At 44.3% G+C, this 27523-nt stretch overlaps 1 protein-coding gene across 1 annotated transcript; it reads right to left on the reverse strand.

The window, feature by feature from the left end:
- Window positions 1-506: 506 nt before the first annotated feature.
- Window positions 507-27396, reverse strand: LOC119173688 (palmitoyltransferase ZDHHC15B). The gene is made up of 3 exons (XM_037424480.2): window positions 26973-27396; window positions 23951-24308; window positions 507-1149 (listed from the first exon to the last, which is right to left on the reverse strand). The coding sequence occupies exons 1-3, from the start codon at window positions 27338-27340 to the stop codon at window positions 661-663; spliced, it is 1215 nt and encodes a 404-aa protein (XP_037280377.2). The 5' UTR covers window positions 27341-27396; the 3' UTR covers window positions 507-660.
- Window positions 27397-27523: the final 127 nt, after the last annotated feature.

Genomic DNA, 27523 nt, shown 5'->3' on the forward strand with positions numbered 1-27523 from the left:
TGCTCGTTCGAAAAGAAAAGTGGATAGGGCGGAGCCAAGTAAAATTTTGAAGAAGACGAAGAGGTCAAGTAGTAGAGGACTCTACATACACCAATCCCACCACCTAGCCAAGCCACAGAAGCTGAGCCAAACCTACTCTCGTAGAGATTACGCGCAACGTTCCCTCGATATTGCGTAGTAGGGTTACGTCCGATCGTGTCCAGAGAGTCATGGGGCGAACTAACTGAGTACTACCAGTGAGGAAGCCGCGCACCTTGAATCTAGACAATTGAGTCGACGGGGAGTACAAGCGGCGACGGGACCTTGCTTCGCTGTGCAAAGTTTTGCGTAAATAAGTGTTTTCTGCCAGTATTTGTGTACACCACCAAACAAATGGTCGATCCGCCTTAACCCGCCTATGCGAAACTAATAAAATATCCGTCTTTAATGAGTAGTGGTAAAGTTAATGCCGGTGAGGCATGGGCTTGGTAGTGACGATGAGGTGGACGAAGAGCAAGAGCATCAAGAAGAACTTGTTTGTGTATATTTTCTTATGCCCAAAATGTCCAATGGAATAACAATATCAGAGTGGATTCAGTGACAGGCACCTACCCGCTCGCCACGCTCAATACAAAAACCATTCCTTAATTGTGCTTTCAAGTGTAACCGTTCATGAGCACCTTACGTTTCACCTAACTGCAATGACACAGTGGACGACACAGGTGCTAGCGCGGCCATAGAGCCGTCATCAAATGGTTCCGTGTGCCCCTTCACAGCTGTAACGGGCGTGTTGCATGATGACCTGAGGGCACCATCACATATGTACTTGCTATCAGCAGGGTACCGATTAAATTTTTGAGTCATAGTGGTCGTAATAGTCGGCTCTGGCGTTGGGTAGTCAATACCACTGTGCGTGGAGACAGCCAGTGACGTTTCTGTGACAGCGGCATCTTTCGGCGTAGACGCAGAGAAGGGACCTTGAGGCCCTGGCTCTCCGTACGCCTTTGGGTCGGCTGCCACTGCTGAAGCACCCGCCGACTGTGCACACTGGAGTGTCGTAACTTCTATCAACTCGGTCCCGTCGGGGTGCCGCCTCGTCGGAAAATGACACCCGTCTCCCAGACTGGTGAACACTGGGATCAACCACAGGGCCGCCTTCAGTCCAAACACCTGTGTCAAGAATCAAATAATTTGACGTCCACTAGGGCCAAAATAAAAAACCGAATAGATACTTTCACATCACTTTTTCTTCTACTCGGCACAAAACTGAATATACGATTCTCCTCAATGCAGCAATATCGAGATGTACGGTCCTAGGTAATTCACTGTATTACTATTTCAGAAATACCTTTAAAATGCGGAGGCGTCCTGGACTCATAGTACACTGCTTTGCACCTTTACATCTATGGCACGCGAGTGGGTTGGCGCGAATAATTAGAAGCAACGTCTTCATGTTTTGTATTTCCGATTAGTAGCGTCATCGTCGTAATCTTATTCCCAGAAAAATTGCTTCTTTGCCCAGGCCACAGATGTGAGAAGAGTGGCTTTCTGGCAAGTTGGTTCAGCATTACCTAAAAATTCAGCACAAAAGACAGGGATGAAGAGAGGACCATACGTACACAGCGTATATATGGGCCTTTCTTTTTCTCTGTTTTTGCATTGAATCCCAGGATGATCCTATCATAGAATGCCTACTGCAAGTAATTAAGGGCCCACTACGCGACCATTCTCCCTTTTCTAACTAGGGAAGGGCCGATTACGCACGCGCAACACAACGCAAGAACCTACACGGCTGATCACATGGTAAATGCTTTTGAGGCTGATGACGGCGAAATACCTGTAAGTGCTTCGTGAAGGGTGGGCCGTTAACACACCCACTCACTGCGCAGTTCACATGTTTTCACGCCTACCACAATTATACACTTCCTCCACGCAACATAGCACGCATTAAGGAGACGCTTTCTACCACATGACATTCACACATTGTTTTTTGCCGAATCAGTGTCGAGTCATAGCATAGCGCTGTGGTAGCAAACCTTTTTGCCACGTAAACAGCTTCTGTTCTATTTTAACTGAAACCGCAGGTTCTCACTAGTTGGTTTGATTTTATCTTTCTTGAATTCACCGACGCCTAGGCCGACATCGGAAGTTAAGTGAAGTTAGCGTTCTAGCGCGATCGCATCATCTTCTTCAGTTAAGTCAATCCAAGTGGTGCGATTCCTTCAAGCAAGCGCAGTTCATTCTGAAGCAAACATTTTTTTACCGTCAACTTGAATTTCTGGCGTGCAAAGCTTCACTTAACCTCAATGAAATGCGGCTCCATGTGATGCTTATGTGACACACGACAAGTCTGAAATACACTTGTATAATACACTTCTACACTAACTTTAGGGTAGGCTAGGTTAAAATGCAACAAAAATTTTTAAATAGTGAATATTTATTTTTATTTCAATCCTTACAATTCAAAATTTCTTTGGGTGCAAGTTATGTGCTACATAACTATTGCGATTCTGCCACTGTTAAAAACATGATTTTAAAAACAAATAAAAATGTTACAGATCGCTCATTTTTCTCAACCTGCGGGGCAAAGTCAGACGCTGCGTTGGACATACGAGAAAGTATTCAAAATTTCATTCCTTCAGTTTTTGCAGTATAAAGACTTGAAATTCACTCTGTGGCCCTTTACGCAGTCTTGAGGAGCCCTGTCCTTGGACTCCACACATTGAAGCTAGACAGAGCGTGGTGTTGTGTTTCTCCGAAACTCTTTGCAGATCAAACAACACCAGCCTTTTAGGGGCGAAGCGCCTTAAAGCGGCACTCGTTCGTCCCTCAAGTAGTGCATAACATGCCTTACGTTTTGACCTGCAAGGTGGTGCCGTTGGGAGATTTCTCCTGTGCGTTGTTGAACAATGAAAAAATTGCAGCGTACGCGTTAACTAAACGCCGAATTCTCCTGTCTATATTTCACCGATAGCAGCCATTGGCATGTACATTTAGCACTACCTGACAAGAAAGGGTTGCAACGTTATACTCGCTGGGCGTGACCTCCTTGGTTTTAGAAAATTTAGCGAGTGTTCGGCCGCAGTGCCATGAATAAAGTGAACTAGTATATACCATGAATTCGAGGTGGTTAAAGGTAGGAAGTAGATTCATAGTGCAAGCCGTAAGAAAGTGTCGTATGCCAACTCTCGTTTAGTCCTTGGAATTTCGCTGGATCACGGTGCTTCTACATGCAAAATAGTCGGTTCAGACTGGCACGGTGGATGGACGTGTTTTTTCAGCGCTCCCAATCGACTTTGCAGATAAGTGGTTTTGCATGTTTTGAGCTTGCCTTTATAATTATCAAGGCAGCAGTTAAAATCTTTGTAGCACTTATTGCATTGTACGGCCTTCCCAGGGGTCAGTCACCAGGTATTTACTAGTTTGTGCGTGTGCGTGTGTCTTTGTTTTTTGTTTTTTTGCTTGCCATCCTGTGGGGGAGGTGCACGCACATCGAAGTCGCAAATTTTAGTAGTAGAGCTCAGAGTTTCTCTTTTGTGTAGGGCAGGGATTGTGTTTTGTAATTATCGAGTGAGACAAGCCATACGGACATTTGGTGTCATAAACACATGGTTAAAACTGCTGTAAAGTGTTCAGGATGCGGGATGGGTTTGAGAATAGACGAAAGTGCAGAAGCAAATAGAAAGGAGGCTGACGCGAAGTGTAGGCACTGTGATGTTGAGGAAAAAATGAAGAAAACAATGGCTGCCCAGAGTGAACTGCTGATGAGAATCTCCGAGCTGGAGACTGCATTGGCGGCAGAGCAAGAGAAAACGAGGGTAAAGTGAGAAAGGCTTGAGTCCGCCGAGGAAGTACTAGCCTAGGTGAACAAAGGAGCGGCCAACGGAGAGAACAGTAGGGCACCGGCAACCAGGAAGGTGGAGAAAAAAGAGCAAGTAAGTTTAGAAAAAAACAGGTTCTGCTTGTTCAATTGTCGCAAAGCCCAGCTTCAGCGAAGTAGTGGTGGGGCTGGGAGGGGACAAAGCAGCCGGCGTCACAGGTGCAAGTAACCCCCAGGTGCAGGTCGCTCCAGCTGAAACGTCACAGCATGTGATCATCGCCTGGGACTCAAATTTAAATCAGTGTGCAGAAGCAATAAAAGAGAGGGTAAGAGGTGACAGAAGGGTTGCAGTAGAGACGTTCTCAGGACGCAAGCTGGAAACAGTCATGAGGCAAGCGAGCGCGATACTTAAAACTACAGCTGATAGACGAAACGTCGTGATAATTTCAGGCGGTTTAAACGATGTCTTAAATGAAGATACGGCAGGACTAGCGACCACACTGGCGAAATGGGTCGATGACATGCGCGCCAGTTCTCCTCAGCTAACAGTGATATGCATGATACCAGAGGTACTGGTGCGTGACGGCAACCTGCATAGGGTCATTGTGAACGCAAACCAAGAGATATGGCGGATGAGTCGAGAGAAAGGCTTTGAGGTGGTGGAAATAAACAGAGGTGCATAGGTGGAGTGGTTTTCAACGAAACAGAATTCACTTCTATGGGCGGCTAGGTCATGAGGTGGGTTAGCGACTTGCAAGACGCGCAGTAGCTTTTTTGGGGGGTCACGCAGGAACTTCGGTGTGCAGGATAGCTAGTAACGAGAAAAACAACCAGGGAGGCTCTCTGACAGGTGGTATGGACAGATACGATTCCAAAATGTCACCAGTATCTAAAATAGGTAGAAACCGGGTCAGAAATAAACGTAGCCACGAGCGCCGAGCCAATTCAGACATAGGTTATATTTACAATCAGGGTGGCAGAAAAAGGCTGAAGTGGGAAGAGATAGAAGAACAGCTAAGGGAGAAGAGGCCGATGGTATACGGTTTTGTAGAAACACATCATAATGACATGAAACCACCTCCCAACAATCCGGACTACACGTGGGAATATTGTAATAGAACAGAAGGCAGCAGAAAGGGGGGTGGTATTGGGGCATTCATTCATAAACGTACAGACTGGCAAAGGGTCAAGAAGAGTGCAAGGAACATTAATGGCTAAAAGGGAAAGTGGTAGGGCAAATGACACTCCTTGGTTTGGTGTACTTGTGGATGGGAGCAAAAGCCAGAGAGGAAAACCAGGCGATGGTAGAGTGTATATCAAAGGACATTAAGGATTTAGGAGGAGAGTACGAGATAATTATACTCGGAGATATGAATGCGCACATGGAAGATATAGATGGGTATACCGACTCGACAGGCCAAATGATCATGGATATGTGTGAAAGGCGTGATTTGATCATTTGCAACTGTACCGAGAAGTGTAAAGGGCAAATAACGTGGGAGGTAGGAAGGATGCAGTCCACAATAGATTACTCACTGATGTGATATGGGATGTATGATGAGCTCAGGGGAATGCACATAGATGAAGGTGGCTCCAGAAGTTTGGGTAGTTATCACAAACGTATCAAGCTAACTTATGGAAGAGCAGTGAAAGTGGGAAGGAGACAAGATAGCAACTACAGGAACATTTGTATTCAGATAGGCAAATAGAAATAGCTACTAAACAAATCGAGAAAGCTGAAACGGGGTTTATTGGCACAAGTAGTACTTGCACAGCAGGTCTATTGATGCGGAAAGTGGGTGGCAGCAACGGACTCGGGAATCACAGCACTCGGGGAAAACGCTCGCGCCTGGCTCCTCTCGCTAAAGGCGTGACCCACTGCGGCACATAATCTTCTTCCTCTCTACAATACCCCGGCGACAAAGACGAGCCATCCTGGCAAGTCGAGGTGACGAAAGTAGGAGTGGGTCGTGATAGGGCTTGAGACGACTCACGTGGACAGTCTCACGACCAAGGCGTCGCCTGTCTGTAGATGGCGTGACCGGCTCGATCACGTATGTTACATTAGATCGACGTTCGACCATGCGATAAGAACCGTGAAACTTGGGGCCAAACTTAGAGGACAGACCTGGATAGTGGATGGGCAGTCGGAGCCAGACCAGCGGGCCCACGGCAAAAGTCTCGACTTGCTGGTCGCAGTCGTGGCGGTTTTTTTCGAGTGCTTGCTTGTCCGAGGTGAATGATCGGGCCAACTGACGACACTCTTCAGCGTGGTGCACAATTTCAGATAGAGGGTTGAACTCTGAGACGTCGGGACAAAAAGGCCAAACGGTGTCAAGGGTGGAGCATGGCTCACGCCCATACAAAAGAAAGAAAGGCGAGAAGCCTGTGGTTGACTGCGTCGCGGTGTTGTACGCATAAGTCACAAATGGAAGAATAACACCCCAGTTCGATTGGTCAGAATTGACTTACATGGCGAGCATGTCTTCTAGCGTTCGCTTGAAGCGCTCAGTTAGACCGTTGGTCTGCGGGTGGTAGGCTGTAGAGGTGCGGTGCACCGTGCGGCATGCCCGAAGGAGTTGTTATACAACTTCGGATAAAAAGACACGCCCTCGATCACTCAGCAGTTCATGTGGTGCCCCATGATGCAGTACGAAGCGTCGCAAGACGAAATTGGATACGTCACGTGCACCAGCCGTAGGTAGTGGAGCTGTTTCAGCATACCTCGTCAGATGGTCGACCGCGACTATGATCTATCGATTTCCGGTGGCAGTGTATGGAAGGGGACCATATAAATTGATTCTAACGCGGTCGAAAGGGCGCGCCGGACACGGTAGAGGCTGTAATAATCCGGGTGAAAGGGCCGCTGCCTTTCGTCGTTGGCATAATGAACAGGACCAAATGTATTTTTGTACAAAGGTGTACATACCACGCCAGTAGTAACGCTAGCGGATCCGGTGATATGTTCTTAACACACCAGCGTGAGCATGTTGTGGGTCGGCATGAAAATACGGACAGATATCAGATCGCATGTGGTGTGGTATAACCAAGAGCCATTTACGGTCATCCACATGGTAGTTTCTGCGGTATAGTTGCGCATCTCGTATCTCGAAATGTGTGGCTTGGCGGCGAAGAGCGCGTGGGTACGCAGACGTTGAGGAGTCGAAAGAATGTTGAGAGATTTTATCTATGGGTCTTTCCGCTGTTCAGACGACATGCTTGAGACGGAAATGGGAGCGATGGGAAAGGTTGCGTCCAAATGCAGGTCTGCGCTGGATCTCACTGGTGATCGTGAGAGGGCGTCCGCATCAGAGTGTTTTCATCCTGAGCGGTAGACGACACGAATGTCGAATTCTTGAAGGCGAAGAGCCCAACGTCCAAGGTGACCTGAAGGATCTTTTAGCGACGCCAACCAACAAAGTGCGTGGTGGTCTGTCGTCACAATGTCGAAACTCTGTTCGTACAAGTAGGGACGAAACTTGCTCAATGCCCAAACGATTGCGAGGCGTTCTTTTTCAGGTACGGAGTAGTTAATTTCCGCTTTCGTGAGTGCGCGGCTTGCATATGCGATGTCGTACTCTGGAATACCGGGCTTTCGTTGCGCGAGTACGGCTCCAAGACCAACGCCACTGGCATCTGTGTGCACTTCAGTGGGGGCACTTGGATCGTAATGACGTAGAATGGGTGGCGACGTAAGTAGGCGGCGCAGTGTAAGGAAGGCTTCGTCACATGCCAGGGTCCAGTTAGAAAGATTAGCTGGACCATTCAGTAGTTGCGTAAGTTGGGCTATTATTGATGCAAAGTTGTGGACGAAACGGCAAAAATAGGAGCACAAGCCGATGAAGCTCTTAAGTTCCTTGAGTGAAGTCGGCTTCGGAAAGTTGGCTACGGCTCGAAGTTTGTCCGGGTCGGGGCAAATTCTATCCTTTGACACAACGTGACCAAGTATAGTAAGTTGGCGAGCCCCAAAGCGGCACTTCTTTAGGTTAAGCTGGAGGTTTGCCTTAGTAAGGCACTGAAGAATTGTGCGCAGACGGTCGACGTGGGTAGAGAAATCGGGAGAAAATATGATAACATCATCAAGGTAGCATAAGCATATCTGCCATTTAAGGCCGCGTAAAACGCTGTCCATCATTCGTTCAAACGTTGCAGGTGCATTGCACAGACCGAATGGCATAACCATGAATTCGTGTAGGCCGTCCGGCGTAACGAACGCTGTTTTGGGACGGTCACACTCTGTCATCGAAACCTGCCAATAACCTGAACGTAAGTCCAGCCAAGAAAAGAATTCGGCACCTTGTAGGCAATCGATAGCGTCGTCGATGCGGAGAAGAGGGTACACATCTTTCCGTGTAATTTTGTTCAGTCGCCGGTAGTCGACACAAAATCTAATCGAACCGTCTTTTGTCTTCACTAGCACAACAGGTGAAGACCAGGGGCTAGAAGATGACTTGCTGACACCGCGCTGAAGCATACCGTCCACGTGCTCTGCAATTACACTTCGTTCTTTGGGTGATACGCGGAAGGGGCGTTGCCGCAAAGGAGGGTGCGTTCCAGTGTAGATGGTGTGAGCGACAGTGTTAGTTTCACTTAGTTCCTTTTGAGGAAGGTCAAATAAATCACGGAATTCATGCAGAAGGGTTATTATCTGGTTCCATGATCCAGAGGAAGCTTGCTGTCGATGGAACGATCGAAGACATCCGAGGAGCAATCATTCCGTGTAAAAGAATGAGTAACAGCGTTCAGTTGACGTTACTGGCCAGTGTCGTCGGACTCAATAGGAACAATATCGTTGTCATCAACAGGAAGAACATGGCCTGTTGGCAGGCCATGTTCTTCCTGTTGGCAGGCCATGTTCTTCCTGTTGGCAGGCCATGTTCGATGGCAGGAAGCTATCGAATATATATCAACAAGGGTGACAGAACAATTTCAACAAAGAAGTGCCTTATGTACCACAATGAACAAGGATGAATCAAGTGGCACAATGGCTCCATTTTCAACAACGAGAGTGTGAAAAAGCTGAGAAGAGGGTTCCAAGTAGCACATCAACAGGCCCAGATGGCATTCCAATTATGCTGATAAAGACATTAGGCCCGAAGTCTAAGCAGAGTTTAGAGAGGCAGTGAGCAAAACAATAATAGATGGTGAAGTCCCCGATGGATTGAAACTTAGCAGGATGAGCATGATCTATAAAGGGAAGGGGGGCAAAGCTTACATAAAGAACTACCGTCCCATAACAGCGACATCAGTGGTCTACAGGCTGGCAATGCAGATTACAACGGAAAAACTGCAGGCATAGATAAAAGATGAGGGAGTGCTGGGGAAACTGCAGAGTGGATTTTGGAAACACAGAAGATTGGAATACAATCTGTTCTCACTGACGCAGTGCATCGAAATAGCAGAAAAGGAACACAGGGCCCTGTGGCTAGCATTCTTGGATATCAAAGGAGCGTATGATAGCGTGGTTCAAGAGGAATTGTGGGGAATACTGGACACACTAGGCGTGGAACATGTAGTGACTAATCTTTTAAAGGGTATCTCTAAAGGTAACAAGGTAGTTATAAAGTGGGAAAAAGAGGTATCCAAGCATGTAGAGGTAAAACGGGGTTTAGGCAGGGGTGTCCTCTGTAGCCCTTGTTATTCACGATGTACCTAAAAGGATTAGAGGCCAAATTAGAGGGAAGTAGACTGGGTCTCATCCTGTCTTTTGTCAAACAAGGAAAACTCATTGAACAGGCACTACCAGCATTGATGTACGCGGATGATATAGTGCTAATGGCGGACAACAAGGAGATTTGCAGAGATTGATGGGCATCTGCAGTAATGAGGGAGATATGTTAGATTTCAGATTCAGTAAGGAAAAATCAGCCGTCATGATTTTTAATGATAATGAAGGTAGTGAGCTTAGAACACAAAAGGTCACGCTAGAGATAACAGATAAATACAAATATCTGGGCGTATAGACAAGCGATGGGAACGAGTACCTAAGGGAACACGAAATATACGTGACGACTGAAGGTAACAGGAATGCAGCGTTCATGAAACACAGGGCACTGTAGAATTACAATAGGTACTACGTTGTTATAAGAATATGGAAAGGGCTCATGGTTCCTGGTCTGACGTTCGGCATTGCGGTCCTGTGCATGAAGTGAGAAGTTCAAGCAAGAATAGAAATTAAGCAATGCGGAATAGGTAGGCTTGCCATAGAAGCTCATGGGAATAGGCCTAATCAGGGCGTACAAGGTGATATTGGGTGGACATCATTTGAGGGCAGGGAAGCTAGCAGCGAGATAAAATTTGAGAAGCTATTGAGAGAAATGGGGGAGGAGCGTTGGGCTAGGAAAGTATTTTGCTACTCATACATGAAAAACGTCGATACAGAATGGAGTAAACGAACCAGAAAATTGACTGGTATATACTTAGGAAACAGCTAGTAGGGTGCTAAAGCAAAAAGAATTATCGGTTAAGGAGAAAGTGAAGGAAGCTGAGACCAATATGTGGAGAATTGGAATGATTAAAAAGTCCGCACTAGAGATCTATCGAACTTTTAAGCAGGGCATTGCCAAGGAAAGGATCTATGATGTTACCCGGGGTAGTTCACTGTTTCAAGATTGTTTCAAGATTTTAGAGTACCGTACCAGATCTAATTTGTATGCTAATTCCTTTTTTGTTCGTTCCATTAGAGAATGGAATCACTTATCAAATGAACAAGTGTGCTGTATTAATGAAGATGTGTTTTTCTCGACATTGTAACCCCCCTGCTGCAGCGCCTTCGGGCTAAGCGGGTAATCATTGAATAAAAAATAAAGAATAAAGTTCTCTACTGTTTGAGGCCAGGACGGGAGTATTGCAAACCAAGACATATCGGGCCAAATACGAAGGAGTAAACATGGTATGCAGTGCGTGTGGAGAAGAAGAGGAAGCTGCCGAACACTTTATAATGTTCTCTAAAGGGCTTTACCCTATAGTTCAGGACAATGGCGCAGAGTTTTTCAAAGCACTAGAGTTTAGGGACAGGGAGGGCAAAATAGACTTTAAGTGGGTAGAATTAACTAAAAGAAGGTTATCTGATTGTTGGCTAAAGTCAAAGCACGAGTGAAAAACTCGTCACTGCAAAGTACGAGTCCTCAACCTCACTATTTAAAAGAAAAAAGCAATCTAGTTTTTGGTTCACTAAGTATTACGGCTTGGTGGCATTAGCAACCGCCCGATCTAAAGGGTGCAGCCATATCAATGCATCCATCCTTCCAATATATGATGAAAGGATGCGAGATGGTGGTACTTAGTGTGTTGAAAAGATGAACGAACGGACACACAGACAGATGCATGGATGGACGCATGGATGGCTACACGGACGGATGGACGCATGAACGGACGCAGGGGCGGATGCATGGACGAACGGAGGGACGGACGCACGAGCAGACGCAGGCATGGATGGGCGGATGGACGCACGGACGGTCACACAGACGGACGCATGGATGGGCGGAAGCAAGAACGAATGGACGAACGGATGCTTCGCCCCACTGTCCATCATTCACCCCATGGATATGCTGCGATTTTTTTGTGCTAATGTTGTCTTTTGTTGAACGCTTGTACCTCATTGAATTATTGAATAATTACAGGCTAGATATGTTTTGACGTATCTTCTTCACACATTTTTATTGTTTTAATGTAAAACTGGTCAGGCGTTTCAGGGCTTTTAAAGGAGCCTTGCAAACATTTTTGAGCATGGACAAAAAACTGCTGTTTAGTAATAGAGGCTCAAGAGAACACACTAGCCAAATGTTATAGCACAGCACGCGGCCTGGGATTTACAATGGATTAACAAAGTCAGCTGAAAACTGCTATCTCTTCTATCGAAAACTTCTATCGATGAATAACGGAAGACGCTCAAAAATCACACGTAGATTGCCCATCTATCAGCCATTAGCTGATGGAAACATGGTGCACTCGGTTGTTGTTGAGATTGCCGTGAGAGGCCGTCCCTTGTCCACTTGTGCGCGTGCGATCACACTGAAAAGACAGCGTATTCAAAGAAAAAAAATTGTGCTCAGGGTCACGAGGCCTGCGTGACATTTTTTTGTTTGCCCCTCCCATCCCTCCCTGATTAGCTTCCAGCACTTTCATCGGGACGAGAGAAGAAGCATTGCGATGGGAGCGTGTGACAAATCTTTGTAACTCCGCTCGTACTAGAGAGATTCTTAAAACTTTTGTGGCATTGAATTTATGAATCACTCGATAGGCTTTTTGAGTGAATTATTAACATGATTACTCAAAAAAACGTTTCAGTACCTCTATGCCATCGTCCGCTACGCTTTATGAGGCAAGGATTTGAAAACTCTACAAGATCAAGATTTTCTGGTACTTGTTTTTAATTAGGTTATTAGAACATTGTTACAATTGAATCTAAAGACGTGTTGGCACACTACTTAAGTTGGAGATTGTGCGCGATTTTTGTGCGTCTTTCGAGAGCGTTTTTGCGTCACAAGAAAAACTAGATGCAGCGAGAATGGCGGAAGTCATGTCCTGAATAGCCATCAGTGCTTTTTATGTCGTTTACCTCCAAGGATGCTGTATGTGATATTCTCTTGTATGTTCAAACCCTCCTAAACAAAAAAGTATAATATGGTATGGTTCAAAAAAAAGATACTCTCTAAGGCAATAGGATGCCTTTTTGTCGCATTTTGCCATTCCCACTAGCCAAAATAAAAAAAAAACTCGTTTGGCCCTTGGGCACCCTACGAACTAAACTTCTGATATTATGTAGCTAGTACTCTAAAGTAATACATAAGTAGTAGAAAATTTTAGTGTACACAAAGCTCTACATCTGCAACGTGTTGGGTGCTGCGTACGCTGCGTTTTAGGATGCATCCTGCAGCATTATTTTACTGTGCGCAACGTCTGAAACGTCTACTGCACCTGGGCGTCAACAGGCCTGCCTGATAACGATGATGAGGCAGTGGTGGCCTGTCCCTTTACAACGGGGGAGCACACTCAGTGACCGGGCTTCACTAGAAACAAAGAAAAATAAAAAATGGGAACACTCGTATTCACCAAAAGCAGAAGACGCGCACCTGACAAACCCTAAGTTCGGTGTACCGCTCGGAAAGCCGCCTTTTCGTGACCGCCATCACGCAACGTTCCTTCTCATTGTCACTGTTGTCATCTGCATTGGGATAACATTTCGACGGATGGATGGATGGATGGATGGATGGATGGATGGATGGATGGATGGATGGATGGATGGATGGATGAATAGATGGATGGATGGACGGACGGACGGACGGACGGATGGATGAACGGACGGACGGACGGACGGACGGATGGACGGACGGACGGATGGATGGATGGATGGATGGATGGATGGATGGATGGATGGATGGATGGATGGATGGATGGATGGATGGATCCAGCTATGCCCTTTAGATCAGGTGGCGGCTCACGCTACCTAGCCATAAAGTTATATACTATCACTATGTGTTGAAGGGTTAGACTCCACTCGTGCCTTGATTGTAGCTAGTAATCAGTTAGCCTCTTCCTGGTTATTTCTATCTGTTTAAAGTATGTTTTGCCTTCACTGTCCCTGCACCCAATGCTTTGAAAGAATGCGCGCCATTATTTTGAACTGTATGTTCGAGCCCTTTATAAAACATGAAAATCTCAGCTGTTTCCTCCTCCTCTCCACACGCACTTCATAACGTGTCTGTGCCTTCGTATTTGGCTCAGTACGTCTTGATCCGCAATACTCTCGTCATGACCTCCAACAGCAGAAAACTACCCCGAGAATCATCGTAGCTATTTTCTTTTGCAATATACTGCTTGAGAGTTTGGTAGGCCTCCAGTGGTGATTTTGTAAGCACTCCAATCTTCCACATGTCCCTCTCTGTTTCCTTCACCTTGTTCTTAACCAATGTTTTTTTAGGCTTGGTTTTCTGCTGTTGTCCAAATACTTGCTTGCCAATTTGGAGTTCGCTTCTTCCATTTAGTATCAAAATTCTTTATGTACAAGTAGCTGAAAACTTTCCTAGCCCAACGCTTCTCTCCCATTTTTCTCAACCACTCCTCAAATTCTATCTCACTGCTAGCTTCTATGCACTCAAACGATGACCATCCCATGTCACCTTGTATCCCTTGATTTGGGGTGTTCCCGTGTGCTCCCAAACTAAGTCTACCTATGCCAGGTTGTTTAATTTCCAATTTTGCTTCAACCTCTGATCTCATGCACAAGACCGCATTACCGCACGCCAAACCCTGGACCATGACAACCTTCTGAATTCCCCTTACAACATCATACCTATTGTAGTTTTACAGTGCTCCATTTTTCATTACAGTGGCATTCCTGTTACCCTTAGCGATTGCGCATCTTTCTTGCTCACTTAGGTACTTAGCCTCGTTATTTATTTATATGCCCAAATGTTTGTATTTATCCAATATTTATGACATGCCTTCCTTTATCTTATGCTTACTCTCTTCGTTATCACCAAATACCATGATTGCCGATTTTTTCTTGCTGAACTTGATATTTAACTTATCACCCTCATTACTAGAGATGTCTATCAATCCCTGCAAATCATCCTTGTTGTCAGCCAATAGTACTGATATGTATCATCTTTATAAATCAATGCTGCCGATGACTGTTCACCATGTTTCCCTTGCTTGAAAAAAGTGAGACTGAAGTCGAGTTGACTCGCCTCTAATTTGGCTCCTTGTCCCTATAGATACAACATAAATTACAAAGGTGACAAGAGACATCCCTGTTGAAGCTCGCGTTGTTTTTTTATATAATTAAATACCCGTTCTTCCCATTTTATAACTACATTGTTACTTCGACAGATATCCTTTAGAAGATTAGTTATTTCATCTTCCACATCTAGTGTATCCCGTATTCCCTACAAGTCTTCTTGAATCACACTATCGTCATTTCCCTTGATATCTAAAAATACCAGTCACAGGAGCCTGTGTTGGTTTCTGCTATTTCAATACACTGCATTAGTGAAAGCTTTTTGTCTTCCAACTACCTTCGTTTACGGAACCATTTTTGTAGTTCTCCTAGCACCCCCTCACTCTCCACCCATGTGTGTAGTCTTTCCTTTACTATCTGCATCATGAGCCTATAAACTCAATATGTGTGTGTAGGAGGGTAGTTGTTTATATTAGTTTTCTCCACCCTTCATTTATAGATCACGCTCATCCCGCTTAGTTTCAATCCATTGGGTGCTCCACCATTCGTTATTGCTTTGCTCGCTGCCTCTCTTAATGCTTGCGTGGAGTTTGGCCTTAGTTTTTTTTAGCACTGTTGGGATGCCGTCAGGGCTTGTTGATGTGCCATTAGGGACCCATGTCACTGCCCTTTCTTACTATCGTTGTTCTAGTGGAGCCATTGCTTTAATTGGTCCATCCTCATTTGGTATGGTGCATGCAGCGCTTTCTTGGGGTTTTAATTTTTCTGTCATCATTGTTTTTATATATAGTACATTGCCTCACCTCCTTCAAGTCTAACTCATTCAGCTGTACTTACAAACCTCTGTTGCATGCTTGTTTTATTACTCAAACATTTGAGATTGTTTCGAAACTTTGCAGCTGCCTTTCTATTCTTTTTGTTTATTCTGCCATCTATTGCGCCCCAATTCTTCTAATCTTTTCAGTGATCAGATAGGACGCTTTCCTTCTACAACTCAAAATGTTATCTCATTTTCTTTGCACATCACCTTCCGGTTCATTCTTCTGTTTAGCATACCTGTGTTCCCTGGAGGCTTCCTGGCGTCTTACTATGGCTCTCTTAACATCCTCATTCCACCAGCTCTAAGGTTTGAGTCTCGTTTTCTCGGATGATTTGGCTAGTACCTTAGCGAGCTAAGGTACTAGCCAAATAATGGAGTTAGATTTGTGTACGACCCGTCCTTTATAGTATCCTTGGTGATTACTTTCTCAATCTGTTTAGTTGCTATGTTTACTTGCCTTTCTGAATAAATATTACTATGTGGTTGCTCACATTGTCTCCTTCCCATTTTCATTTCTCTTTCATAACTCAGCTTGATACGTTTGTGAACACTACCTATGCTTCTGGACCCATATTCGTCTATGTTCATCATCCTTAGCCGATCCTATGTGATCTCATTGCGTAATCTATCGTCAACTGCAGCCTTCACACTTCCCATGTTATCTGCCCTTCACACTTGTCGGTATTGTACAAAATGTTTAATCATGCCCTTCACAAACACCTATTGCCATTCGGCCTGTTGGCTGAGTATATCTATCCATATCTTCTTTGTGTGCATTCATACCTCCTTATAAAATTACCTCACACTCTTCTGCTAGTTCTTCATTGTCAATTTCTATGCACAGTACCACTTACTGGTTTTCTTCTGTGGCTTGTGTCGCTGTCCACAAGCATACAAAACCCGCCTCTGGGAAGGTTGCGCCCTTCAACAGAGCAAAGGAAGTCTCCTGCAGTGAAGAACGAGGCGCTCTTGCATCTCGGTCTCCATACTGCAGACTCTGCACAGGCTGCTGGCGACAACATCATCAAACTTTCTGCGGTGATCATGAGTGTGAAGAGCCCCAGATCTCGCTGCGAGTAGGAGATTACTGACACAACTATTCTCGCAGATGTGCGACCCACTGATGTCCTCCTCGTGAATCCTGTAGCACACAAGGTTGGACTTGGTCATTGCGTTGCCTTCGAGTGTTGCTTCACGCCATCTTGTGGAGAGGGAAGAAGCTGTAATAACCGTTATTCGCCGATGCAACACACAAGTCAGGGCATGAGACAAGGCGATCTTTTCCGACGACGAGTAGTAGTTTTGGGGCATTGAGGCTATAGCAGCATGAGGGACAGAGACGGCGAACCCGTTCGCTCATTTCCAACAAAACATTTATTGTTTGCTACAGACATTTTATAAGATCACCAAACAAAATAAAAAAAGAACCAACCTTTCGTTGCTCAACGCTAAATACAGCAATTCCCCCATTGGTGCTGGTGTCTTCAGGTGTTCTTCTTCACATCGTGACAGCTGCTTTCACAATGATGAGGGCACCGTGTGCGAGAATAATCACCTAAGTTTAGTAGAACACGGACGTGCATCAACGTGCGCGCTAAATGCTAACCAGAACTAACGTTTGCTTTCAAACACATAATATGCTCTTACAGGCGACCATTCAGACATTTTCTGGTTAGACATACACAGCAACCGCAACAGTTCAATGGGGTCACACACACGACGACGCCCCGTACACAATCCACAAAGTCATCGTGGGGTTTCACGTCATCAACGGGTTCTTGCTTCTTCGTAAATTACGTTTTCCAGTCGTCCTACGTTGCGCTCCATCTTAGCAACGATCTCAATCCACTGCATGCACCTGTTTACCTATTCGCAAGTTTCGTCGCCTATAGGAGGCACACAGGGTGGTTCAATATGGCGCCCACAGAGAGTATCAGAGTCGCTGAGCCGATGAGTGGCTTGCACTGCAGTTTATTTTTGCATGACGATGGCTCTACTCTTTTTGCAGGCGCATATTATGCGCCACCTGGCCACTTCAAAAACTCGGATACGATGCCTCGTTGAAGGCGAAGAGGTTCTGAATGCCAAACACATCAGTTGTTGTGACGTGCGATGTTCACGCACGTATAGCCCCGCACTAAAGGCTGCCTCACGATCATTGCGTGGTTTGTCACGCAAAATCCCAAATAGTGTTATAACATTCTGTATTTCCTTTCACGTCCTCAGTTTTCAGCGAATACTTACCGATGTAAGATTTCGCTAAGGTATCGCAATGCCGATATTTCTGATGCTTTTTTTATAGGCACAGCTTTGCCGCAAAGGCAAAGCATTGAACGTGATAGCAACAAAGCCGAAGGTCATGCGCCGAATGGCAAGCAGATCAAATCGTGCTCCGCGTTACTCAAGCACAAATGACGCACGAAGCGTACTCACAGGTACAATACAGATGAATGCAAATAAGTGTCTCAGTTGTTACTTGGCTGTGTCTGAAAAGCGCACCTTTTTCGCAAACGGAGACTGTGCAACGATTGTAGTGACCTTTGTGCACCGGTTAACAGAAACGTTCTAGTGAAGGTACAACGTCAGCCAGGACGTACACGCACATGCGATGAGCATCACGGCCCCGCCGCTACTCCGATACTCTTTGAAAAAATTACGCTGGCGGCCATGGGGCGGCGTGACAGTCTACGAAACTCGCGAGTTGGCTTCAGGTTACTTGTTTAGGTTCCACATTTACTGAAACTCACACGCACTTCGTTCACAGCCACAACCAAGATAGTTGTCGGTTGCAGCCATCTCGCCCGTTTTTGTCTCGGATGTCTGAGATCTCGCGAGAGCTGCCGGTAATTTACACAATGGTCGTAGCAGGCGCAACGCAAGCTCCGAGATCCAATGTGCGCATCCCCTGTCTGCGCAAACGCACGCATGCGCATTCTTGCTCCCTCTAGTGCATTGCGTATATACTAGACCATTGCGCGTGCTAAGCTAAAACTCTCTATTTACGCTGCTGTGCTAACGCAGGAGTAGCTTCATGCACGGACTCAAACATTTGGCCGAGCAGAATTTCGGCGCTTTTCTGACGGGTCACGAACACACTAACACCAGCCGCGTAATTTTTACCACGTGAATGCTCTGAGCAATTATCAACTTTTACACATGAAAAGGTAGACAACAACCACAACTTATTGTTGGAAAAGGCAAACAAAGAGAAGTACTATTTGTATTAGCTGTATAAGCCGGGAAAAAAAAGTCGAGTTTTGTCCCATGTCTCATTTTGCCCAACCATACCCTAGCCTACTATCAGCGGGTCTGCAAATCGCGTTTCTGGCAAACACCACTTTCAGACCTGCCAATGCAGGAGTTCAACTACAATGTCGTACAAGGTGATGCAAGTGTCTAACCTGTTGTGATTTTTCATACTTTATATTTGCCTGCGTGTATAATAGCCCTGAGGAATAATGTTCGCTGAAGTTGTAATCAATTTTTGTGCTTATTCTGTGTTCTCAGTTACAGTAACAAACGTGTAAATCAATTAGGTTTTACTTTTTTTCAATCTGTAAAAACATATATAAATCCGCAGATGTTTTTTCGCTGATTCGAAACATTTTCGTCCTTTTGTGTATGCTCAAGACCAATAAAGAAGTTTGACATAAATTGACCTGGAATTGATTTCTTTGGTCTGAGGAGGTTAACAGGTTGTATGCTACTACGTCAGACGGCACCAGGCCGCCCAGGCTGAAAAGTTCCGGTCGCAGTGACGCAGCTTCAACCGTAGGACCCCCTGCTATCGGCTTTTGGTGTGACGATAAACAGCTGGCGCGTTTACTCTCCGCTGGAGTCGTTATCATCAACTCCGCAAACTTGGGCTGAGTGTTAAAAGTTGTTTCACTGGCCCTGCCAAAGAGCTCCGATCCCCCCCCCTCCTCTTCCAGAAATATTAACGCGACAAGGTTACAGAGCTTCTGCCGTTGAAGCTTTGGTGTTGGTGTCAATGTCGATGCAGGAGTCATTGCTGGGGGGCAGAAAATTAGCGCTGTCCATTAACTATAAATATACACAAACTACAAATAAGATATAAAATAAAAACTCAGTTCAAATGAGAACCAAACTGAGGCCTGCTTTATAGGAAGATGGTCTTTTACCGCAGATCAACGCCGTAGATCAAAACATCTTCAAGAAAAAAAATATAAGAATGACTTGTAGAGAAAGTGGTCTCCTTGACGAATGTAATATTACTTGGCAGAAGTGTACAATCGCTTCTGGCATCTAAACATGAGGAATGTGCAACGAGTGGGTGTGTCAGAGATCAACCCAATTCAGTGCTCTCCCAGGTTTAGGCGAAATCATCTAATTAGTCCGCTGCTGCGTAGGTTCGCGCGTTGTCTTCCGGATGCCTAGTGGGCCCTGCGCGGACTCGCAAAAATAACATACTCAAAAAGATTCGCATAGTGGGCTCTTCGCAATTTTACTTATAGTTCGCATTTCACGATTGTTTAAAACAGCTAACTTTTCTCGCAGATACGTTCATTTTTCTTTTTTGCCGCATGGTTCAGGCATTCACCTGGAACTGAAGCTAGGCTAGTAGTTTAGAAGGCGATGCGCAGAAATTATGCTACTGCCTCCTACTCTTAAAGATGACGCTCAAACATCTACATTGTAACTTCTCTGAATTTTAAATGTGCGCATATAGCCTAGGTACTGATACAGAGGCACGCACGAACACGCATAAAATAAAGATTACCCACCCCTAACCCCCTGGAAAAATGTCTGGCTACATCCCTCATCTGGCAGGAGAGAGATTTTATGTGTTCATAGAATTGCACATGGACAACTTTATGATCTCGATATTTTCCGCTGCTTACAACTAGCTTTGCTGTTGTTTACTCGTACAAAAGATCGATTATTTCAACTCACCTACAAAAGCAACTTCAAGTACAGAATTCCGCGTTAGAACAAACTGTGATTTTGACTTACGTAAAGGGAAATGGCGTAAGACAAGTGGATAAGAATCACAAAACCATGAAGAACAATGTGCATTTTCGCCGGGTACAGGTAATTGGCAGGAAAAGTATTAGTAATTCAATGGCTTATGAGCACAAGATGAGTGTTTTAAATTCGACGCGGTATGAGATGATTGAGTGCAGTGCCATACCAATTCAGGTAAGAAGCGTTCCGCAAGCGCACGTGTGTTTTTTAAAGCGCGTACGTATATACTTTATGAGTGAAGTAACTTCTGTTACGCTTCACAAATATAAAAATACTCGAAAGAAACTGGAATTGTATTATTACGTCTATTATGCTTTCCTTGGCGCTCTCTTTCGCTGCTTATTTCAAGGTTTTGTTGTTGTTTTTTATTTTTGTATATATACTGAAAGAAAAATATGGCTGACTACCTGATCTTCGTAAATTTTGTTCCTGATGGCAAATGCTGTAGCTCATGGAACTTTTTCAAATCAGGTAAATTATTTTCTAATTTATTTACCTTGTTCAATAAAAATCTTCTCACAACATTAAAACAGTACAACAATACAATCACATAAACTGTTGTAAAAACTGTTGTCGAACACTAAAATTCCTTTCTAATATATTATTTATTTCCACGTTTTTCGCCGAGGTGTTCCTTAATCAAATTTTGCCAAGTGCATAAGTTGATTTTATTTCTTTCAAGAATAATTACTGAGAAACCCCGTTTAATTGTGTTTGTACTAGACATCTCCGAAGAATTTTTAAACATTGCATCACGCTATTAAAATGATAATTTCATTGGCGACGTCGTATGTGAGTATACAAGTAAACTGTAGATGCTTCTCACGAACCTCGTGTAGCCTCAACAACCTTCGAGAGCGATTTTCCCACTCGTGCACGCTTCCCGAGTTGTCAGGCAGAGCTCAATTCACTTTATTGCTCTATGTATTGCTGTACAGGATGACATTACTGAAAACATAACCATGATTGACAATTCCTCCTATCTTTTCACGTGCCTTGTTGCAAGAGGCATTCTAAAATGTACTTTTTCATGTGATGGGTTCCATGTTTTAAGTGTCAGAGTTGATTATCTCACCACAAATGTACAACATAACTAACTTCACATCAACTTCATTTTTTATTAAATCACTACTTGAGATTTATTGCGGTAAAATGCTGAACTAAACTTATCACAACTGTGCCATTTTGCTATGAAACATAGACTGCATTGAAAGCAAGCGGCGTGTTGTTAAACCACGTATGTAATAACAATTCATTGTAATTAGCCCAAGTGTGGTAAAATAACCAACAGGTGACCCCAAATCTTGGTTTAGGTATCTGCTAGCGACTTTCGCACGCAGGCGTTGGGAAACCCTGCTGTATTCTTTGGGTTTACGTTTTGCACACTGCCTAAGTGAATCGCAGAGGCTACGTGTTAAGGAGCGCGTGGTTGAGATCAAATCCGCTAGGTGCCGCAGTGGTCGAAGCTGCTCACACACACAAAAAAACGTCTTCTCTTTCAATTAAAGTTTTCATTATCCCGGCACTTACTTGGCCTCTGGCAAAGCTATCAGCAGTTCAGAATATATATATATATATACATATATATATATATATATATATATATATATATATATATATATATATATATATATAATATATATATATATATATATATATATATATATATATATATATATATATATATATATATATATATATATATATATATATATATATAGGTCTTAACTTAAAGCAGAACTGCCACCTGGGGAGAAATATTGCTTTTAAACCAATTTAGCTAAATGTAAGAACAACTGCAAGTCAGGGATCGAAAAGAAGTTCTTGAAGCACTAACAGTGTCTCTCATCGCTCGTACAACTGATAAGGGTGGAATAATGTTCATATCACTTTTTTTAGGCATTTCCTACTGGTGTCATTATTATCACTATTGCCTTACTGCGTATGCGCTCACAGCAGCTAGGCGTAAGCCTCTCCCACATTTTGCCGATCAATGCCGTCCTGGGCTTCTTGCAGCCACATGATACTCGCTATCTCCTTAACCTCATCTGCCCATTAACTTTCAGCCTTCTCTTCGTGCATTTCTCTTATTGATTGATATGTGGAGTTTAACGTCCCGAAACCATTATATGATTATGACGGAGGGGTCCGGAAATTTTGACCACCCGGGGTTCTTTAACGTGCACCCGAATCTGAGCACGCGGGTCTACCACATTTCCGCCTCCATCAGAAATGCAGCCACCACAGCCGGGATTTGATCCCGCGACCTGCGCGTCAGCGGCCGAGTACCTTAACCGCTAGACCGCCGCGGCGGGGCAGCATTTCTCTTGTCTTCGAATTCCATCCGTTATTTTCAATGACGAGCTGTTATCTTGCCCAGTTTTATGAGTTCAGCCCATTCATATTTATTTTTGATATCGACTAAGACTTCTTTAAAGCCTCTTTTTTTAAGCTGTGCCACTCTTGTGCCGATAAGGTTGCACCCATTTCTTTTTTACTCTGGATGGCTGGATGCGCCTTCCACTTTTTAAGTTTAACGTTTTTGCTTATAGAAGTGCTCAAGGTTTCCTAGTTGACAGGGAGGTTGAAATCTTACGACACGCCCATTCCCTTTGATCGATTTGGAAACAAAAACGACGTTTGTGGTGGATGTAGAAATGAAAAATATACGATGTGCGTGCTTTCTTCAACGGCTTCCCTTTGGGCTCTAACTTTTCTGGGATGAAAATAAGTTGTGAACAACGCTTCGGATGTAACATTTGCAGTCCTCGAATGCCATATTTGTCAAAAACTGCATGGTCATGACCGTGCACTTTGAAGAGGGACTGGGCTGGTACTAGTTAGTAAATGTCAGACAACTCATTAACTTAACCTTGGTAAAGCGCTTGAATCAGTAAGAAACTGCGCAATTCGCTATATATATTCAGATTATTGTTTTTCAACAGTAGTGTTGTAAAACTAAAATCCAAAGCACATTCTGACAAATTGGAACTCAAACGCCTTAGGTCTAGGTTGTGCCTTTTTCAAAAAATTTTATCATTCTTCTCCTAGCACTTCATCAAGCTTGACTGCTCATCATCCGTCCAGCCGCACAAAGCACACCAAGTGATTTACCTACCACCGGCACAGACCACTGCTCATCGACACTCCCTTCATGTGAACACAGCAAGAAATGCTATGCTCAAATCCAACCTGGAAGCCTTGAAGTTGTTCTTGCAATCATTATTACTACATAACAGCCCATCCCTCATGTAAATCCCTAAGCTTGGTATAATAATAATAATAATAATAATAATAATAATAATAATAATAATAATAATAATAATAATAATAATAATAATAATAATAATAATAATAATAATAATAATAATAATAATAATAATAATAATAATAATTATTTTATTATTATTATTATTATTATTATTATTATTATTATTATTATTATTATTATTATTATTATTATTATTATTATTATTATTATTATTATTATTATTATTATTGAGTGAAACATTGCGTGGCCCATCAGCTGATGAGGGTTGGGCAGGGGTAGTGCTGACCTGTTCTCACTCATAACCCCTTCGCGCGATCTCCCATGCTCTTGGAAAGCATCTAGATTGCTCTTTGACCAGTCAGTGAATGAAACGACGTTGCTTAGTACACTCACCGCCAGGAAGTTTCGGCGAGCTCCAATGTCGAATGAGTCATCGGTTTCCTTGAAACTGGGCCGTCTTGCTGACTCGATCGTAGTGCGGTTGCGCACGACGAACGACAGATGCGCGCAGAGGAAGCCTCCCATCATGACGAACGTCGATCCGCCGACAACCAGCAGGAAGGTTATGTGGCGCGAGCGGTGCAGAAGACGGCGACGTGGGTTCTTGTGCAGCATGTACACGGCCACGCTGGCCACAGCGTAGGCTGCCAGGAAAACGACGTAGAACAGCGTGAGGAGGAAGAACTTGTACGTGCTGAAGCATACACAGTTGTTGAACCAGGGGCAGTGGTGGTCCATCTTTAGAACACACCTGCAGAGAGCAAACAGTCTCTCTTGTTACACCAGTTTGTACCGCTTTTTTATTGCTGTCATATGACTAATATAAAAGCATGTTAAGAGAAAATCTTCAGATGTAAATTGTTATTAGCTGTAGCTATCAGGGGCCGCTTTTGATAGTCGTTACTTTAAATCAGACATGGTAGAATCTAAAAAAAAGTCACCGTTTTCCTGCAAATTCAAATCGGTGATAGCGCTAGCGACGTAACTATACACGGTGACAACTGTCTGGGGCAGCACAGCCAAAGGTACGTGGGCGGAGCTTCTGCACATGTGTTACTACACCAAGTTATCCGTTTTCGTGCGATTTTGGTTTCGGTTTCGCAAGCGCTTCCAACATGTACTTTTTCGCATTACCACCATGCAATAAATCTTACACTTATTTGCGAGGAAATCAAATGTTAATTTTTAAAGAAAAAAACAGAAAACATCTATGAGCACTGTGATTTATTTCAGAAAAAAGATACGGCCAAGCAGGTACTGGGTCATTGGAACAACGCAAAGCCAAGAAATCATTTCCTAAGTTGCAGTGCATACTTGGTCAGCATTATTGTTTTCCTTCTTTTAAAAACGCTAGAACATGCTGGAGACGCTCACGTAATTTTTTTAGTTGACGCAAAGACAGAGACGAGAAGCAGAAATCTCGACACCGGTCGGTCATGAGCGGACGTCTGACATTCGTAAATTGAAGTTGGTGGAACGCAATCTTTACTCAGCCAAGAACACTGTTTTTTTTTCCTCAATGTTAACAGGGTAATATACATGAACGCGTCGGTTACACAGGCAAAGCGCAAGCAACGACCACTTGCGTAGACATTTACGAGAGTGGTGTTACGATACGCAATCTTTAGCATTATCGTATCAACAATATTAGCCAGCTGAAACACTGACCACATATGCAATGCAATTTAGAAAAAGGTTTATTGGTTTCACGTACAGTTTTCAATCGCACTCTTTCTTCCAAACAGCTGGTGTTGCTAGAGACTGGCAGGTCTCTGGTGTCACTTTCAAGGTGGCTATAGGCACCCGACAGTGGACCAGAGGGCGCGACAAAACTTTTTGGGCTGCCTCAGCATTGTTGGTACCAACCGCCAAGGGTACCAAGAAAATGAAACTCTCGCTGAACACATTGAGACGCTGAAGCATCAATGCTCCTTTGGCGCGTATTTAAAGAAGGCTTCCTGGGTGTTTAAAAAATGAGCTGTGGCCCCCTGCTCACAACTAAAAAAGAAAATAATATGCATGAGCAAGCCCAGTTTTGCTGTGTCTACTCGCTTGGCTACACATTGGAAGACTCGGTTTGGCTGCGCCTATTCGCTAGGCCGTGTGTTCTGGCCCTACCATCAGATCTCGTAAACTGCGTTGCCGGGTGTTTATAACGAGCCCCACTTCCACTGATGATATCACTTGCACACAAATACTCTGTGATTGCATATGATGGAAACAAGATATTTAACTACGCATCACTGTCTTCGTTTCTACCTGCTCGATGAATGCACATCACCTGACGAACACGCACTGCTACTCGCTTATAAGCTTCGATGTGAACTTGCTGGAACCGAGCGACGCCCTCGTTGTTTACCGCGACAGGAAAAAGGTGAAATGGCACCAAAAAACCAGAAAACTAGATACAGCAAAGAACGAGAAACCTACACGGGTGATGCTTCTTTATAATATTGTGAACAATCTTAAACACAGTATTTACATTTTTTCTTTTTATATATTTCATTATGCTACGCAGCATACCAAAGTGAGCGTTCGTGCGCTACATGCAGAAGCGTAGCAAGAAAGAGGTGCTTGGGCTTCGTGCCCTTGGCTCTGCTGCCACAGAAAGCTGTCGCCAGTAAAGTAACGGTAATAAGGTTGGCAACTCACTCGGCTCTATATAATGCAGTTAATAGTGCCACACTGATGCATTCGCGCTCACGGTGCCTTTGGGCACTGGCAAATGCGACGAAGCTGACATTTCTCACTGCGTGAATTTAAGCGAGCAAGCACCCTGAGTTACATTTCGCTTCTCTGAGATATGATGTAATCTTCAAGATTAGGCTGGAGGATATCTGTGGATACTGCAGAAACAATGACACGCACTGACGCATCCCGCCACTTATGGATATCCTCTTAAAAGAATATTAGGTAATAAAGGAAACTGACAACTTCAACATGTGCTTTTCAGGACGATCTCGTTGATTACCGTCATAAACGCAAGATTCATAAATGCTTATTGTCAGCTAAATAAAGCTCCATCATTGTTTAAAAATTACCTTGAAGCGCACCAAGGAGGTGGACGAAGTGGGTGAGATACCGTTCTTTTGCCGTCTTCGGGTCATCGCTGCTTGTTAGGTAATTTTTAAGAATGAACATTTATTTGCGGGCCGACAATGACACCTTGTTTAAAGCCCAGCCCCTTCTACAATGCCTCTTGAAAGAGGCGACATTTGTAGAAGGCACGCATCATATTCTCACACAGTTACGCCACTCTTTTCACGAACACTGTTCTATCTTCGCTGCGCTCTGCACCCTCTTCGATCATCTTCCTGTTACATCCACAGTGGAAGCTTAAGAGCGGCATCTTACCATGATAAAGAGGAGCGTCGCAAAATATTTGTTTTTGGAACCATAATACAACTCAGCTTGCCTTTTGCATTTCGAGCAGTGGTGACAACGGTCTGGCTTTACAAGGTCGCAGGGTTTGCAGCGGCTCACTGCACCGCTCGCGAATCTCGTGAGGATGCCGCGCCTGGTTGCCATGTCTTCCAGTGCTAGACGCTCGAGCTGCGGGTTATGGGAGCAGCGCGCCAGTTCGCGACGTTCGTCATTGGTGAACTGGAAGCAGCTCGGCACGCATGGTGGTGGTGTAAACGTAGTCTGTGCGTACGACCACAGGCAGAAGAGCAGTGGCAGGTGGAAGACAGTGGCCAGGGTGAGGCGCACCGCGTCTTCCTGGACGTACCGACCGCAGAAGATGAAGAGGTAGGCGTAGTAGGCTTCGCCAAGCATCGCCATCGCAAGCAGTGCGGGAATCCAATCAAGTATCCACCTTATTCCTTTAACTATGGCCCTGTACGCTCGCCGGAGCATTGTTCTTCTTTTTCTTTAGTAATTTAGCTCATACCCACTTATGGTATGGGCCATAATAATTGTAAGCAAGTAATTTCAGTAAATTATTGAATCACCGAATTGATCAAT

The sequence above is a fragment of the Rhipicephalus microplus genome, chromosome 5, assembly GCF_043290135.1.
Source record: "Rhipicephalus microplus isolate Deutch F79 chromosome 5, USDA_Rmic, whole genome shotgun sequence".
Classification (NCBI taxonomy): domain Eukaryota; kingdom Metazoa; phylum Arthropoda; class Arachnida; order Ixodida; family Ixodidae; genus Rhipicephalus; species Rhipicephalus microplus.

What these genes read in the sequence shown, in the direction of transcription:
- LOC119173688 (XM_037424480.2), bottom strand. Translation starts at nt 27,340, where the DNA reads ATGGCGATGCTTGGCGAAGCCTACTACGCCTACCTCTTCATCTTCTGC. An exon ending in CACTGCTCGAAATGCAAAAG is followed by an intron (nt 24,309 to 26,972) that starts GCAAGCTGAGTT and finishes TGCTCTCTGCAG; the next exon opens with GTGTGTTCTAAAGATGGACC. An exon ending in CTCGCCGAAACTTCCTGGCG is followed by an intron (nt 1,150 to 23,950) that starts GTGAGTGTACTA and finishes TTCTTGACACAG; the next exon opens with GTGTTTGGACTGAAGGCGGC.